This window comes from Salvelinus namaycush, chromosome 22, assembly GCF_016432855.1.
Source record: "Salvelinus namaycush isolate Seneca chromosome 22, SaNama_1.0, whole genome shotgun sequence".
Classification (NCBI taxonomy): Eukaryota; Metazoa; Chordata; class Actinopteri; order Salmoniformes; family Salmonidae; genus Salvelinus; species Salvelinus namaycush.
In genome coordinates, this window is record NC_052328.1 from 21,634,234 (window position 1) to 21,652,135 (window position 17,902).

Consider the following 17,902-nt stretch of genomic DNA (forward strand, 5'->3'; position numbering starts at 1 on the left):
GTCTTTAACCGTTTTCCAGAACTTATTGGGGTTAGACCCACAGAGAGAGAACTGCTCCTTAAAGTAACTAATTTTGGCCTTCCGGATAGCCTGAGTGCACTTATTTCTCATTTGCCTGAACTAGAGCCAGTCAGCCTGAGTATGCGTGTGCCGAGCCTTTCACCAAATGGAATTCTTGAGGTGGAGTAACTCTGCCAGATCACGGTCGAACCAGGGACTGAACCTGTTTTTAATTCTCATTTTCTTTATGGGGGCGTATTTGTCAACAATACCACTGAAAATTAAAAAAAGAAGGTCCAAGGTCTTCGACAGAGGGCATCAAGCTGATTCTATACCAATTTACAGAGGCCAGATCATGAAGGAAAGCTTGCTCATTAAAGTTTTTTAGCAAGCGTCTATGACAAATCAGGACAGGTCATTTCACTGAGCAGCCATTACAAACACAGGCTGTAAAACATTGATCACTAAGGTCATTACAGAAAACACCAGACTGATACCTGTCAGGATTATTTGTGAGGATAACATCAAGGAGAGTAATCTTTTCTGTTTTTTTCCCCCCAGAGTTATCTTGTGGGATTGTTAATAATCTGAAAAAGATTTAGGGAGTCCCATTGCTTTAGGACTTCGAAAGGTGGTTTAAACATGTCCCAGTTTAGGTCACCTAGCAGGACAAATTCGGATTTAGTGTATGGGGCCAGGAGAGTGCATAGGGCATTTGGAGTACAGGCCGGTGCTGATGGTGGACGATTACACCCAGCAAAGGCAACAAAGAGCTATTTGAAAGTTAATGCTTAAAAACAGCATATTAAATTATTTGGGGACAGACTTGGTAGAGGCGACCGAGCACTGAAGGTGTTCCTTGGTAAAGATTGCCACTCCACCACCTTCGGAAGATCTGTCTTGCCGAAAAAGGTTATAACCAGAAAGGTTAACATCAGTGTTCAAAAAACTATTTCTTAACCATGTCTCAGTAATGACCAACACATCTGGATTGGAGCTGTGAACCCACACTTTCAATTTATCAATTTTAGGTAATAAGCTTCTAGTGTTAACGTGCAGAAAACCCAGGCTTTTATGAGAGCAGAAATCAGTGAAGCAGATATTGGAGCACAAGTCAGAATTGGGCCAGGGTGTACATGCACATTGCCAGATATCAAAAGCAGTAAAACAATCAGGCAGAGGATAGGGAGAGCTCTGCAGTGTTGATTTATGACATTTGAATGTGCATTAGATGGCTTTCTGTCTCTGACTGTCACTCGATGGCTCGTTGTTCCTTGCATGCGATTGGCTCTGGTCTTGGGGGCAGCATGCAGCCTGGGAGACAGTTTTGCCTGTCAGGCACTGTTCAGGGATTAAACGCCCCACGAGCCTCAAGCTGGAGTGGCAGGTAGCTTAGTGGTTAGAGCATTGGACTTGTAACCGAAAGGTTGCAAGATTGAATCCCTGAGCTGACAAGGTAAAAATCTGTCACTCTGCCCCTGAACAAGGCAGTTAACCCACTGTTTCTAATTGTAGAAATAGGTGGGGTTTGTGACTTTGTGGCTATTGTAACTAGTGACGACCAGCTCCAAGTGTGCACTTATATCAGTGCATTCGTACCTAAACAAATATTATGGATATAATGTCAAGATAATTGTCTTTCTGCCCTAACAGTTGGATTAGTTGTCCACAAAGCAGCACAGCGGGCTGTCTAGCTCCCGCCTATCCTTTCTTTGGATTGGTAGATACATCTCATTATTTTAATAATTGAATATTCGATAAGGGTTGTTGACGTCAATCATTTGTATTCAATGGATAGAGATGCTATGCTACTAGCCTCATGTTATGAATATGCATAGCCATCTCGACACAACTCCGATATAAAGTGTTTTTTTCACTAAACATTGCGGGGATGTCATGTATCCTACTTATATCAGTGCATTCGTAACAACCTAAGCATTACGGAACGTATATTCAATCAAATAAACCTGACACAGTAAATAAGACACTCATTTTTTTGTTGACCAAATTTGACTCTCTCTTGACCTCCACACAAAAAAATGATCGATTCCTGGGTGATAAACGCCACCTGCTTGAGGGAGACGAATTTTCTCTTCCTCTGACCAAAGACCGTACACACTGTGCTAGTAGTGTACATGTGAGCAGTGCATGCATGATGTTCACCAACGACAGCCCATAAGTTACTAGCCAATCACATTTCAGTTAGCCGATGTCAACAAAAGATTTCGTTATAATTGTTTTCCTGCTGCCTGGTAGTGTTGCACAACAACTTCTAGTGCTTACTTGTGTGATCGATTAATATAAGACCAAACGTTTTCATAGTTCGTCGACAGAGCTCTATCGGTAGATTCGAACGCGTTTTAAATAAACATGTCGCTTCAGAAGGAAATTCCGTATGAGGAGAACTTGCAGGGTCAGTACAGAAATTAAATATCAAATACGCTACTTTTTAGCTAACGTTAGCTGACCACATCATTTTTATGTAAGTCTATATAGCTGACTAACAAACTAGCTAATATACCTAACGTTAGTTCAGCTAATGTTGGCCTCAACTGGAATTATCAGGTCAGGGGAATATTGTTAAGGCCTGTCAAATAATAGCTAACGTAACTAACTAGCCCTATGACTGTTAACATAGTACTACATTTATATTTCTCACGGAATTGGATCACGTTATACTTCCGTTCATTCCTGACTGGCAAGATTCAACACTAAACGCGACAAAGGAAAATATCTAGCTAACGTTACTAGCTAAGTTGCCAAACTAGTTTCTATCTATCTGTGGGTAATATGTATCCCCAGGTTCCTGGGTGGAGCTGCACTATAACATTGGCAGTGGGAGTCAGGTGTGCCAGGAGCAGATCTCAACAACCACTCTTGATGTAGACCTGGAGAAGTTACTACTAGACGCCCAACACGAGTCAAGCAGGAGTACCTCGAGAGGAAGCTCACAATGTGACAGGTATGGGGAAAGGAAATGGTTACAGTGCTGAGCCTTAGTGTCTCAGGAAACCAGAAGATGAATTGCATTGAATTCTATGTCGGTCAGAAATTAGTGTTTCTATCAGGGAAGTTACCTCTCACGACCTCTACAAGCAAGAATGTTGAATACAGTTATATTTTAAACTACCTGTTGCCTGTGCAGTTGGACCTTTTGGGGTTAGGAATGTGAAACAATATATCCACAGGAGAGTATAATTAAATAAACGTTTCAAAGCCCTGGTAGTGCTTTCAGATTTCTATCATCTGAAGCATGTGCAGAACTGTGTAAACCCGTATTTTTATCTTGTGCACATGCTTCAGGTTATAGAATTCTGAACGCACTATACCATCTCTTTGAAAACTAAATCAAATCAAACTTTATTTGTCACATGCGCCGAATACAACAAGTGTAGACCTTACCGTGAAATGCTTACTTACAAGCCTTTAACCAACAATGCAGTTCAAGAAGAGTTAAGACAATATTTACCAAATAAACTAAAGTAAAAATTCAATAAAAAAATTAGGAAAAGTAACACAATAACAAAAACAAGGCTATATACAGGGGGTACCGGTACCGAGTCAGTGTGCGGAGGTACAGGTTAGTTGAGGTAATTGTACATGTAGGTAGGGGTGAAGTGACTATGCATAGATAATAAACAGCAAGTAGCAGCAGTGTACAAAACAATTGGAGGGGGGGGTCAATGTAATAGTCCGGTGGCCATTTGATTAATTGTTCAGCAGTCTTATGGCTTGGGGATAGAAGCTGTTAAGGAGTGTTTTGGACCTAGACTTGGCGCTCCGGTACCACTTGCCGTGCGGTAGCAGAGAAAAAAGTCTATGACTTGGGTGACTGGAGCCACTTGACAATTTTATTGGCTTTCCTCTGACACCGCCTATTGTATAGGTCCTGGATGGCAGGAAGCTTAGTCCCAGTGATGTACTGGGCCGTACGCGCTACCCTCTGGAGCACCGTACGGTCAGATGCCGAGCAGTTGCCATACCAGGCGGTGACGCAACCGGTCAGGATGCTCTCAATGGTGCAGCTGTAGAACTTCTTGAGGATCTGGGGACCCATACCAAATATTTTCAGTCTCCTGAGGGGGAAAAGGTTTTGTCGTGCCCTCTTCACGACTGTCTTGGTGTGTTTGAACCATGATAGTTCGTTGGTGATGTGGACACCAAGGAACTTGAAGCTCTCGACCCACTCCACTACAGCCCCATTGATGTTGATGTTAAATTTTCCTGTAGTCAACGATCAGCTCCTTTGTCTTGCTCACATTGAGGGAGAGGTTGTTGTCCTGGCACCACACTGCCAGGTCTCTGACCTCCTCCCTATAGGCCCTTCTCATTGTTGTCGGTGATCAGGCCTACCACTGTTGTGTCGTCAGCAAACTTAATGATGGTGTTGGAATCGTGTTTGGCCATGCAGTCGTGGGTGAACAGGGAGTACAGGAGTGGACTAAGTACACACCCCTGAGGGGCCCCAGTGTTAAGGATCAGCGTGGCAGACGGGTTGTTGCCTACTACCCTTACCACCTGGGGGTGGCCCATCAGGAAGTCCAGGATCCAGTTGCAGAGGGAGGTGTTTAGTCCCAGGGTCCTTAGCTTAGTGATGAGCTTTGTGGGCACTATGCTGTTGAACGCTGAGCTGTAGTCAATGAACAGCATTCTCACATAGGTGTTCCTTTTGTCTAGGTGGGAAAGGGCAGTGTGTAGTGCGGTTGAGATTGCGTCATCCGTGGATCTGTTTGGGCGGTATGCGAATTGGAGTGGGTCTAGGGTATCCGGGAGGATGCTGTTGCTGTGAGCCATGACCAGCCTTTCAAAGCACTTCATGGCTACCAATGTGAGTGCTACGGGTCGGTAATCATTTAGGCAGGTTACCTTCGCACAATTGGGCACAGGGACTATGGTGGTCTGCTTGAAATATGTAGGTATTACAGACTCAGTCAGGGATAGGTTGAAAATGTCCTGGTAATCATTCTGGCTCCGCGACTTTGTGAATGTTTACCTGTTTAAAGGCCTTGCAAAAATCACTGAGGTTGGAGACTTATATCTCCCTCACTAACTTCATGCATCGGTTGTCAGAGCAGCTTACTGATCGCTGCAGCTGTACACAGCCCATCTGTATTTTTTTTAATTTCACCTTTATTTAACCAGGTAGGCTAGTTGAGAACAAGTTCTCATTTACAACTGCGACCTGGCCAAGATAAAGCAAAGCAGTGCGACACAAACAACAACACAGAGTTACACATGGAATAAACAAACATACAGTCAATAATATAATAGAAAAAGTATACTACAGTGTGTGCAAATGAGGTAGGATAAGATAAGTAAGGCAATAAATAGGCCATAGTGGCGAGATAATTACAATATAGAAGTTAAACACTGGAGTGATAGCTGTGCAGAAGATGAGTGTGCAAGTAGAGATACTGTGGTGCAAAGGAGCAAAATAAAATAAAAAATTAACAGTATGGGGATGAGGTAGTTGGATGGGCTATTTACAAATGGGCTATGTGCAGTGATCTGTGAGTTGCTCTGACAGCTGGTGCTTAAAGTTAGTGACGGAGATATGAGTCTCCAGCTTCAGTGATTTTTGCAGTTAGTTCCAGTCATTGGCAGCAGAGAACCCCTTTTGGGGGTGACCAGTGAGATATACCTGCTGGAGTGCGTGCTACGGGTGGGTGCTGCTATGGTGACCAGTGAGCTGAGATAAGGCGGGGCTTTACCTAGCAAAGACTTATAGATGACCTGGAGCCAGTGGGTTTGGCGATGAATATGAAGCGAGTGCCAGCCAACGAGAGCATACAGTCGTGGCGAAAAGTTTTGAGAATGACACAAATATTAATTTTCACAAAGTCTGCTGCCTCAGTTTGTATGATGGCAATTTGCATATACTCCAGAATGTTATGAAGAGTGATCAGATGAATTGCAATTAATTGCAAAGTCCCTCTTTGCCATGCAAATGAACTGAATCCCCCCAAAAACATTTCCACTGCATTTCAGCCCTGCCACAAAAGGACCAGCTGACATCATGTCAGTGATTCTCTCGTTAACACAGGTGTGAGTGTTGACGAGGACAAGGCTGGAGATCACTCTGTCATGCTGATTGAGTTTGAATAACAGACTGGAAGCTTCAAAAGGAGGGTGGTTCTTGGAATCATTGTTCTTCCTCTGTCAACCATGGTTACCTGGAAGGAAACACGTGCCGTCATCATTGCTTTGCACAAAAAGGGCTTCACAGGCAAGAATATTGCTGCCAGTAAGATTGCACCTAAATCAACCATTTATCGGATCATCAAGAACTTCCAGGAGAGCGGTTCAATTGTTGTGAAGAAGGCTTCAAGGCGCCCAAGAAAGTCCAGCAAGCGCCAGGACCGTCTCCTAAAGTTGATTCAGCTGCGGGATCGGGGCACCACCAGTACAGAGCTTGCTCAGGAATGGCAGCAGGCAGGTGTGAGTCCATCTGCACGCACAGTGAGGCGAATACTTTTGGAGGATGGTCTGGTGTCAAGAAGGGCAGCAAAGAAGCCACTTCTCTCCAGGAAAAACATCAGGGACAGACTGATATTCTGCAAAAAGTACAGGGATTGGACTGCTGAGGACTGGGGTAAAGTCATATTTTCTGATGAATCCCCTTTCCGATTGTTTGGGGCATCCGGAAAAAAGCTTGTCCTGAGAAAACAAGGTGAGTGCTACCATCAGTCCTGTGTCATGTCAACAGTAAAGCATCCTGAGAGCATTCATGTGTGGGGTTGCTTCTCAGCCAAGGGAGTGGGCTCACTCACAATTTTGCCTAAGAGCACAGCCATGAATAAAGAATGGTACCAACACATCCTCCCAGAGCAACTTCTCCCAACCATCCAGGAACAGTTTGGCGATGAACAATGCCTTTTCCAGCATGATGGAGTACCTTGCCATAAGGCAAAAGTGATAACTAAGTGGCTCAGGGAACAAAACATCAATATTTTGGGTCCATGGCCAGGGAACCTCCCAGACCTTAATCCCATTGAGAACTTGTGGTCAATCCTCAAGAGGCGGGTGGAGAAACAAAAGCCCACAAATTCTGACAAACTCCAAGCATTGATTATGCAAGAATGGGCTGCGATCAGTCAGGATGTGGCCCAGAAGTTAATTGACAGCATGCCAGGGTGGATTGCAGAGGTCTTGAAAAAGAAGGGTCAACACTGCAAATATTGACTCTTTGCATCAACTTCATGTAATTGTCAATAAAAATCCCTGACACTTATGAAATGTTTGTAATTATACTTCAGTATTCCATAGTAACATCTGACAAAAATATCTAAAGACACTGAAGCAGCAAACTTTGTGAAAATAAATATTTGTGTCATTCTCAAAACTTTTGGCCACGACTGTACATGTCGCAGTGGTGGGTAGTATATGGGGCTTTGGTGACAAAATGGATGGCACTGTGATAGACTGCATCCAATTTGCTGAGTAGAGTGTTGGAGGCTATTTTGTAAATGGCATCCCCGAAGTCAAGGATCGGTAGGATAGTCAGTTTTACGAGGGTATGTTTGGCAGCATGAGTGAAGGATGCTTTGTTGCGAAATAGGAAGCCAATTCCAGATTTAATTTTGGATTGGAGATGCTTAATATGAGTCTGGAAGGAGAGTTTACAGTCTAACCAGACACCTAGGTATTTGTCATTTTCCACATTAGAGGTCGACCGATTATGATTTTTCAACACCGATACCGATTATTGGAGGGCCAAAAAGCCAATACCGATTAATCGGCCAATTTTTATTTTATTTAATTATTTATTTATTTTATTTTTAATTATTTTTTATATACATTTATTTTTTATAATGACAATTACAACAATACTGAATGAACACTTATTTTAACTTAATATAATACATCAATAAAATCAATTTAGCCTCAAATAAATAATGAAACATGTTCAATTTGGTTTAAATAATGCAAAAACAAAGTGTTGGAGAAGAAAGTAAAAGTGCAATATGTGCCATGTAAGAAAGCTAACGTTTAAGTTCCTTGCTCGGAACATGAGAACATATGAAAGCTGGTGGTTCCTTTTAACATGAGTCTTCAATATTCCCAGGTAATAAGTTTTAGGTTGTAGTTATTATAGGACTATTTCTCTCTATACCATTTGTATTTCATTAACCTTTGACTATTGGATGTTCTTAAAGGCACTTTAGTATTGCCAGTGTAACAGTATAGCTTCCGTCCCTCTCCTCGCTCCTCCCTGGGCTCGAACCAGGAACACAACGACAACAGCCACCCTCGAAGCAGCGTTACCCATGCAGAGCAAGGGGAATAACCACTCCAAGTCTCAGAGCGAGTGACGTTTAAAACGCTATTAGCGCGCACCCCGCTAACTAGCTAGCCATTTCACATCGGTTACATCAGCCTAATCTCGGGAGTTGATAGGCTTGAAGTCATAAACAGCAGAGCTGCTGGCAAAACGCACGAAAGTGCTGTTTGAATGAATGCTTACGAGCCTGCTGCTGCCTACCACCGCTTAGTCAGACTGCTCTATCAAATCATAGACTTATTTATAACATAATAACACACACAAATACGAGCCTTAGGTCATTAATATGGTCGAATCCGGAAACTATCATCTCGAAAACAAGACATTTCTTCTTTCAGTGAAATACGGAACCGTTCCGTGTTTTATCTAAGGGGTGGCATCCATTAGTCTAAATATTCCTGTTACATTGCACAACCTTCAATGTTATGTCATAATTACGTAAAATTCTGGCAAATTAGGCGGCCCAAACTGTTGCATATACACTGACTCTGCGTGCAATGAACGCAAGAGAAGTGACACAATTTCACCTGGTTAATATTGCCTGCTAACCTGGAGTTCTTTTAGCTAAATATGCAGGTTTAAAAATATATACTTCTGTGTATTGATTTTAAGAAAGGCATTGATGTTCATGGTTAGGTACACATTGGTGCAACGATGCGCACTGCATCGATTATATGCAACGCAGGACACGCTAGATAAACTAGTAATATCATCAATCATGTGTAGTTAACTAGTGATTATGATTGATTGATTGATTGATTGTTTTTTATAAGATAAGTTTAATGCTAGCTAGCAACTTACCTTGGCTTATTGCATTCGCATAACAGGCAGTCTCCTCGTGGAGTGCAATGAGAGGCAGGTGGTTAGAGCCTTGGACTAGTTAACTGTAAGGTTGCAAGATTGAATCCCCCGAGCTGACAAGGTAAAAATCTGTCGTTCTGCCCCTGAACGAGGCAGTTAACCCACCGTTCCTAGGCCGTCATTTAAAATAAGAATGTGTTCTTAACTGACTTGCCTAGTTAAATAAAGATTAAATAAAGGTGTAAAAAAATAATAATAATAAAATTGGCCAAATCAGTGTTCAAAAATACCGATTTCCGATTGTTATGAAAATTTGAAATCGGCCCTAATTAATCGTCCATTCCGATTTAATCGGTCGACCTCTAATCCACATATTGTAAGTCAGAACCGTCCATAGTAGTGATGCTGGACGTGTGGGCAGCGATCGGTTGAAGAGCATGCATTTAGTTTTACTTGCATTTAAGTGCAGTTGGAGGCCACGGAAGGAGAGTTGTATGGCATTGAAGCTCGTCTGGAGGTTAGTGTCCAAAGAAGGGCCAGACGTATACAGAATGGTGTCGTCTGCGTAGAGGTGGATCAGAGAATCACCAGCAGCAAGAGCAACATCATTGATGTATACAGAGAAAAGAGTCGGCCCGAGGATTGAGCTCTGTGGCACCCCCATAAAGACTGCCAGAGGTCCAGACATATAGCCCATCCAAGCAACTACCTACCTCGTCCCCAAATTTAAAAAAAAAATCCTGCTCTTTTGCACACCAGTATTTCTACTTGCACATCCTCATCTGCACATCTGTCACTCCAGTATTAACTGCTAAATTGTAATTACTTTGCCACTATGGCCTATTTATTGCCTTACCTCCTTACTTCATTTGCACACACTGTATACAGATTTTCTATTGTGTCATTGACTGTACGTTTGTTTATCCCATGTGTAACTCTGTTGTTATTTTTGTTGCTTTGCTTTGCTTTATCTTGGCCAGGTCGCAGTTGTAAATGAGAACTTGTTCTCAACTGGCCTACCTGGTGAAATATATATATATTTTTAAATAACCCTCTTGGTAGCCAATGTTTATTTATCACACTGTCATCCAGAACAGCTGTTGCTCTTGTGCATGCTTCAGTGTTGCTTGCCTCAAAGCGAGCATTAAAGGCATTTAGCTCGTCTGGTAGGCTTGCGTCACTGGGCAGCTCATGTCTGGGTTTCCCTTTGTAGTCCGTAATAGTTTTCAAGCCCTGCCACATCCGATGTGCATCAGAGCCAGTGTAGTAGGATTCAAACTTAATCCTGTATTGATGCTTTCTTGTTTGATGGTTCGTTTGAGGGCATAGCGGGATTTCTAATAATAGTCCGGATTAGTGTCTCGCTCCTTGAAAGCGGCAGCTCTAGCCTTTAGCTCGATACGGATGTTGCCTGTAATGCATGGCTTCACTGTGGGGACGACGTCGTCGATGCACTTATTGATGAAGCTGGTGACTGAGGTGGTATACTCCTCAATGCCATTGGATGAATCCCGGAACATATTCCAGTCTGTGCTAGAAAAACAGTCCTGTAGCGTAGCATCAGTGTCATCTGACCACTTCCATATTGAGCAAGTCACTGGTACTTCCTGCTTTAGTTTTTGCTTGTAAGCAGGAATCAGGAGGATATAATTATGGTCAGATTTGCCAAATGGAGGGCAGGGGAGAGCTTTGTATACATCTCTGTGTGTGGAGTACAGGTGGTCTAGAGTTTTAATTTTTATTTTTTTATTTTTTAGGTTGCGCATGTGACATGCTGGTAAAACTGATTTAAGTTTGCCTGCATTAAAATCCCCGGCCACTAGGAGAGCTGCTTCTGGATGAGCATTTTCTTGTTTGCTTATGGCCTTATACAGCTCGTTGAGTGGGAAATTAGTGCCAGCATCGGTCTATGGTGGTAAATAGATGGCTACGAATAATTTAGATGAGAACTCTCTTGGTAGATGTGGTCTACAGCTTATCGTAAGGTACTCTACCTCAGGCGAGCAATACATCGACACCTTTTTAATATTACACATCGCGCACCAGCTGTTATTGACAAAAAGACACACACCCCCACCCCTCGTCTTACCAGATGTAGCATCTCTGTTCTGCCAGTGCATGAAAAATCCCGCCAGCTCTATATTATCCATGTCGTCGTTCAGGTATTACAGTTCTTAATGTCCCGTTGGTAGGGTAATCGTATGTCATCAATTTTATTTTGCATGTTAGCAAGTAGAATGGAAGGCAGTGGGAGTTTACTCGCTCGCCTACGGATTCTCAGAAGGCAACCTGATCTGCATCCTCTTTTGCTCCGTATTTTCTTCACGCAAATGACAGGGATTTGGGCCTGTTCCCGGGAGAGCAGTGCATCCTTCTTGTCAGACTCGTTAAAGGAAAAAGCTTCTTCCAGTTCGTGGTGAGTAATCGCTGTTCTGATGTCCAGAAGTTATTTTCGGTCATAATAGACGGTAGCAGCAACATTATGTACAAAAGAAGTTAAAAAATAAGTTACAAACAACGCAAAAAAACTAACAAAATAGCACAATTTGGTCAGGATTATGTAAAATGTCAGCCATCCTCTTCGGCGCCATCTTAGTGGATATATGGTCTCACATTCCTACCGCAAACCGGTAAGGTATATTAAAATATAATTTTATTCAACATTTTGGCTTGTAGAGGTTGTGAGAGGAAACTTTCCTGATTCAAATGCTCGTTTTTGCCCCTTATACAATTCAATGCATTTCAACATATGGTTTCCAGGCAAAGCCTTGGTATCCCTGTTCAAGGCCTGAGAATGTGGAGATAAGGATTATGTCATTTATAATGCTCTTTCTTAGCAGATTACCTCATACACATTTCAAAAGTTCTAGGGATGTCCTGAGTCATCTTTATTGTCTATCTTTCCAGTCCGCTTAGGTCACAGACTCCTCTTCTTCTGTTTAGAGGCTCAGAGGGAAACAGTTCACAGGTAAATACATGGTCCTTAGGGGTTGTAAGGTTGTCTTCTGATATGTATTGTGATGTTCAGAAGGTAATAATTCATGATAATACCAGACTTTACATTAGGTGAATAGTAGAAACATGTTTGTGATTATAATGTGGAAAGTGGTTTTACTAAGGAATTTCTTCATTGATTTCAGTCTGAGGAAGATAACCAAGAAAGAATCCGGGAAGTAGAGAATCTACTGAAGAAGAATGCTGACTGGATCTGGGACTGGTCCAGTCGTCCTGAGAACAACCCACCAAAGTGCATAGTACCTCGTAATTATATACAGTAGGGCCCAATGTTCATAATGCTGAAGATGGAAATTGAATGTAGAGAGAGAACATTTTGGCACAACTGAATTGTATAGATAATTTTAGAGGTCTTAGTGGCTGAGAGACTTATTTTAAAACAAACTCCCTGCAATTCTACACATTTTGACATGCAACTGCGAGGAAATGTTGCAAATGTCCTGCAATTCTACATATTCTACCATGGAGCTGAAAAAAAAATCTTGCCGTTTTAAAACTAATTTCCTGCAATTATATGCATTTTGCCATAGCTAATGCTGTATTCTTTTGCTCAAACATAAAAACAAAATAATTACTGCTAAAGTCATTGTTTTGGGAATTTTACATTTTCCCTGACTGTCTAGCTTTTATTTTGGTGATTTGTAAATTCTCAAAGATTATATTATATATGAAAAAATAATGGTCCATAATCTTTATACAACGAGTGTGTCTAATCATGAATGCTGATGGGTTAAAACCGCATTCCAGCTGGTGTCTATTCCACAACGTACCACCGACTAATTCTATGACGTTAACATTTCCTGTGCAATCCACTGTCTCATCAGCCCAGCCAGGCAATTTATCAACTTCTCCACTATAAAAACATTTAAACATTATCTCACATTTATTTTAGTCTTAACATTTAGTTTTCAACAGTGGAGATTTGTATAAACCTTGCTGTCTGTCTCTGACATTTGCAACATTGTTTCAATATTCAAATTACATCTCCAGCTGTCCTGTATTAATGAACGTGTGAGGGATGAGACAGACAGGCAGCATTTCTCAGCCAGTAGAAATCATGAATCAGCATAATTTTTATGGATATATATCAATAGAAAACAGGTCAAGCAATACGAATTGCAGCTAGTTTGATTTCTTTCCAGCTTCAGTTTGAAGTGATTGTGTTAGTTGTGTTGTTGGCTAGCGCCTCTGAACAACCATGTCCTGACGAGCCCATTTTCTATGCCGGGCGAAACTGTTCACCATTAGCTCATTGTTGTGGATGGATCCAAATAAATGTCACTAGAAAACAGCTTAAACAAACTCAAATGCATTTACTTAGCGGTTATTCTGGCTGCACTTTTTGACGTGACTGTAAATTAGTCGTAGTTGGCTAGCTGGCAAGTAAGGGATAAGAATGTTGCCAGCCAGTATGGCAATGGAATATTTAGAACGAACGACTGGGTTGTGTCCATACATGAAGAACAAAAACACTGAACGACTGGGTTGCGTCTATGGCAAACGAACCGATAGAACGAACGACCAGTCGGCTTGGGTAGCAACCCTAGATTTGTGTCGGGACTATATCTTGTGGAAGGATGAAATAATATGAATACATTAATCAAAATAACGCTTTTAATGGAAATATGTAAATCATTATTTGAAAATGTTGGTAACCCGTTGTATAAAAGTGATAATGCTCTCGAAGTCTGTGTTTGGAGGATATATTGGCACGGTTTACCGGCCCGCGACGACTTTTCCCACATTTTGTTAGGTTACAGCCGTATTCAAAAATGTATTAAATCATTTTTTCCCTCGTCAATCTACACACAATACCCCATAATGACAAAGCAAAAACAGGTTTTTAGACATTTTTGTTAATTTATAAAAAATAAAAACTGAAATACACATTTACATAATTATTCAGACCCTTTACTCAGTACTTTGTTGAAGCATCTTTGGCAGCGATTACAGCATCGAGTCTTCTTGGGTATGACGCTACACGCTTGGCACACCTGTATTTGGGGAGTTTCTCCCATTCTTCTCTGCAGATCCTCTCGAGCTCTGTCAGGTGTTGCTGCACAGCTATTTTCAGGTCTCTCCAGAGATGTTCAAACCTGTTTTCACTTTGTCATTGTGGGGTATTGTGTGAAGATTGCAGAGGATTTTTATTTTATTTTATCAATTTTAGAGTACGGTTGTAACGTAATAAAATGTGGAAAAAGTCTGAGTACTTTCTGAAGGCACTATATATCTGGTTTTAGTCGTTTTAATTTTACACTGAAAGGGTTTTTCCATACCCACTGTTTAGACTTAGGCGACCAGAAAAAATGCTTAGGCGGCCCACCCAAGAATTTCAATCGCAGAAAGATACCTGTAATCACTGATTTAATATAAGATTTACTAACCCAGTTGTAACTGTGTTGTGTCTCTGTAGGGAGTTTCTGCTGAAACACCCCAGGCGCTCAGCCTCGCTCAGCATCAGGAAGACCAGCGTCATGAAGAAGGGAGGCGTTCTCTCCCCTGACTTCCTCAAGCTTTTCCTTCCTTCATTATTCATTTCTCATATACTCGCAGTTGGCCTGGGGTAAGGGACTGAGCATTTTGTAACTTAAACACAGTACAAATACATGCAGTCTATTGAATACTTTCAAAGCTGCCTTTTACTATTCCTAAAAGTATGGTGCCCCAGATGGGTGTCGAATTGTTTTGTATTTTAGCTAAATGCCTTTTGAGAGTTGTAATACAATAAAGCAAACACTACCCTGTTGAGGAAATGTAGGCTTTGTGAAAGCTTGCCGCTGGCCATGGATAGATATTTCAGAGTAGCCATGATAAATTTTGACTTGAATCAAAATAATATTTTGAATGGCCCTTTGCTATTTTGTTCTTCTTCTCAGGATATACATTGGGAGGCGCCTCAGCACATACAGCACCTACTGAAGCTGACGCTGCATTATGACACCACTGACTCATACAGCTGGCATGCCTTCAAATGGGGGAAACTTCAGAATCCAAGGAGGTGGTTGATGTAGCATTCTCCATTTTAGCTGATTGCCTCATCTTATTTTCTGAATGCTGTGACTGCTTCTTTCTCCCAGAAATGCCTTGAATCAGGAACTGATTTGTGCTGCCTTGTTCCTCTCGCTATTTAGAATGTTTTTTATATTGAACTGCTGCCAATTGGCATTGTTGTTTCTCATTTTCTTAAGCATATTGAGTTTGTGTTTTGCCTGTTTGTTATTCTTAAGGGAATGATTAATGTGAATGAATATTAATTGTGAAATAATTTCCTGCACTCATTTTCTTTGAAAAAAGCTGGGGTTAATACATTTCATGCAACATGTGAAAGGCAGGGTGTGAATTGCAACAAAAGTCCAACTTTTGGGGGGTCTCCAATTTAACCTATTCTCCTATTTGTTTAAAATTCTATTGTGTACTGTTAGTGGTAAAGATGAAAAAAATAAAAGCTTATTCCAAATTAAATGAACACCCTCACCACTCTGTCATGGTTTAAACCAGTGACCGTTGGTTCAGGTTCTTTCAATTGCATTCATCTCTCTTATGTCTGTCTTGAGCTTTCGCTAGCAAACATGCAACATTGTATTGACTGGATTCAGCTAGCTAGCAAACTTGCAACATTATCAACTGAGCCCTCAGTTTCCCATGCTGATGAGCTCAGGACAGACACTTGTTTGCGTCCTGTATTTCAGCCCCTTTTCAGATGTCCCAACTTTTTTCTTTTTACAAAAAAGCTCAATTTGTCAGCAAGATGATTTAATTCAGGCTACAAGAGTGAAGACCTGATGACAATCACTGATGTCATTACATGTTTTGGTGTTTTGTAACAACTGTCTCTTTCCATTCATCCAATGACTGGTGCAGAGTGGACTGTTTGAATGCTGGAATTAGTGGAGTGGATGAACGTGGACAGTGATTGACAATCAGATAAAAACATGTCTACTATTAGGTCCATAAATGTAGCAACTATTTGAGTACAATCATGATAATGTTTTGTTTGTTTTTCATAGCTATAGTATGTTACAAATACAAAACAATGTTTTTATTTGGTAACTATTTTACAGTCTCAGCTGGTACTATATTTGGTACGTAATATGCTAAGAAGTGGTACTTTCAGGTACTCTAAAGAATGAAGTACATGGTACCACATCTGCAGTGGCACTTGTTTCAAAGCATCCCAAGTTATGTAATTACCATACAGTTTTAAAGCAAATAACAAGTCAATATCACTGTGAAATAAGATGTCTCCAATTTTTTGTATGATCAGTAAGACATATAAGCTATCTTTGCTACTTACATTGTATTTTTTTGAGCGCTCAAATGAATTCCCTAATTTTCTCTGAATTCTGCAATTTACTGAATATACATCTACAGTATCATCTACAGTTGAAGTCGGACGTTTACATACACGTTAGCGAAATACATTTAAACTCAGTTTTTCACAATTCCTGACATTGAAACCTAGTAAATATTCCCTGTTTTAGGTCAGTTAGGATCACCACTTTATTTTAAGAATGTGAAATGTCAGGATAATAGGAGAGTATTATTTCAGCTTTTATTTCTTTCAGTGGGTCAGAAGTTAACATACACTCAATTAGTATTTGGTAGCGTTGCCTTTAAATTGATTAACTTGGGTCAAACGTTTCGGGTAGCCTTCCACAAGCTTCCCACAATAAGTGGGAAGGGTGAATTTTGGCCCATTCCTCCTGACAGACCTGGTGTAACTGAGTCAGGTTTGTAGGCCTCCTTGCCCACACACGCTTTTTCAGTTCTGCCCAGGGCTTTGTGATGGCCACTCCAATGCCTTGACTTTGTTGTCCTTAAGCCATTTTGCCACAACTTGGAAGTATGCTTGGGGTCATTGTCCATTTGGAAGACCCATTTGTGACCAAGCTATAATTTCCTGACTGATGTCTTGAGATGTTGCTTCAATATATCCACATAATTTTCCTTCTGCATGATGCCATCTATTTTGTGAAGTGCACCAGTCCCTTCTGCAGCAAAGCACCCCCACAACATGATGCTGCCACCCCCGAACTTCACTGTTGGGATGGTGTTCTTCGGCTTGCAAGCCTCCCCCTTTTTCCTCCAAACATAACGATGGTCATTATGGCCAAACTGTTCTATTTTTGTTTCATCAGACCAGAGGTAATTTCTCCAAAAAGTATGATCTTTGTCCCCATGTGCAGTTGCAAACCGTAGTCTGGCTTTTTTATGGCGGTTTAGGAGCAGTGGCTTCTTCCTTGCTGAGCGGCCTTTCAGGTTATGTCGATATAGGACTCGTTTTACTGTGGATATAGATACTTTTGTACCTGTTTCCTCCAGCATCTTCACAAGGTCCTTTGCTGTTGTTCTGGGATTGATTTGCACTTTTCGCACCAAAGTATGTTCATCTCTAGGAGACAGAACACATCTCCTTCCTGAGCGGTATGATGGCTGCTTGGTTCCATGGTGTTTATACTTGCATACCAGATTTACGTTGTACCTTCAGATGTTTGGAAATTGCTCCCAAGGATGAACCAGACTTGTGGAGTTCTACATTTTTTTTTTTTTAGGTCTTGGCTGATTTCTTTTGATTTTCCCATGATGTCAAGCAGAGGCACTGAGTTTGAAGGTAGGCCTTGAAATACATCCACAGGTACACCTCCAATTGACTCAAATGTCAATTAGCCTATCAGAAGCTTCTAAAGCCATGACATCATTTTCTTGTATTTTCCAAGCTGTTTAAAGGCACAGTCAACTTAGTGTATGTCAAGTTCTGACTCACTGTAATTATGATACAGTAAATTATAAGTGAAATAATCT

The 17,902-nt window shown here is 41.2% G+C and overlaps 1 protein-coding gene across 1 annotated transcript; it reads left to right on the forward strand.

Annotated features, from left to right (window-relative positions):
- The first annotated feature begins 2,230 nt into the window (after positions 1-2,230).
- Positions 2,231-16,389, forward strand: LOC120017664 (BCL2/adenovirus E1B 19 kDa protein-interacting protein 3-like). The gene is made up of 6 exons (XM_038960578.1): positions 2,231-2,413; positions 2,803-2,962; positions 11,990-12,050; positions 12,223-12,329; positions 14,514-14,663; positions 14,977-16,389. Exons 1-6 carry the CDS (start codon positions 2,371-2,373, stop codon positions 15,017-15,019), a joined length of 564 nt encoding a protein of 187 aa, XP_038816506.1. The 5' UTR covers positions 2,231-2,370; the 3' UTR covers positions 15,020-16,389.
- Positions 16,390-17,902: the final 1,513 nt, after the last annotated feature.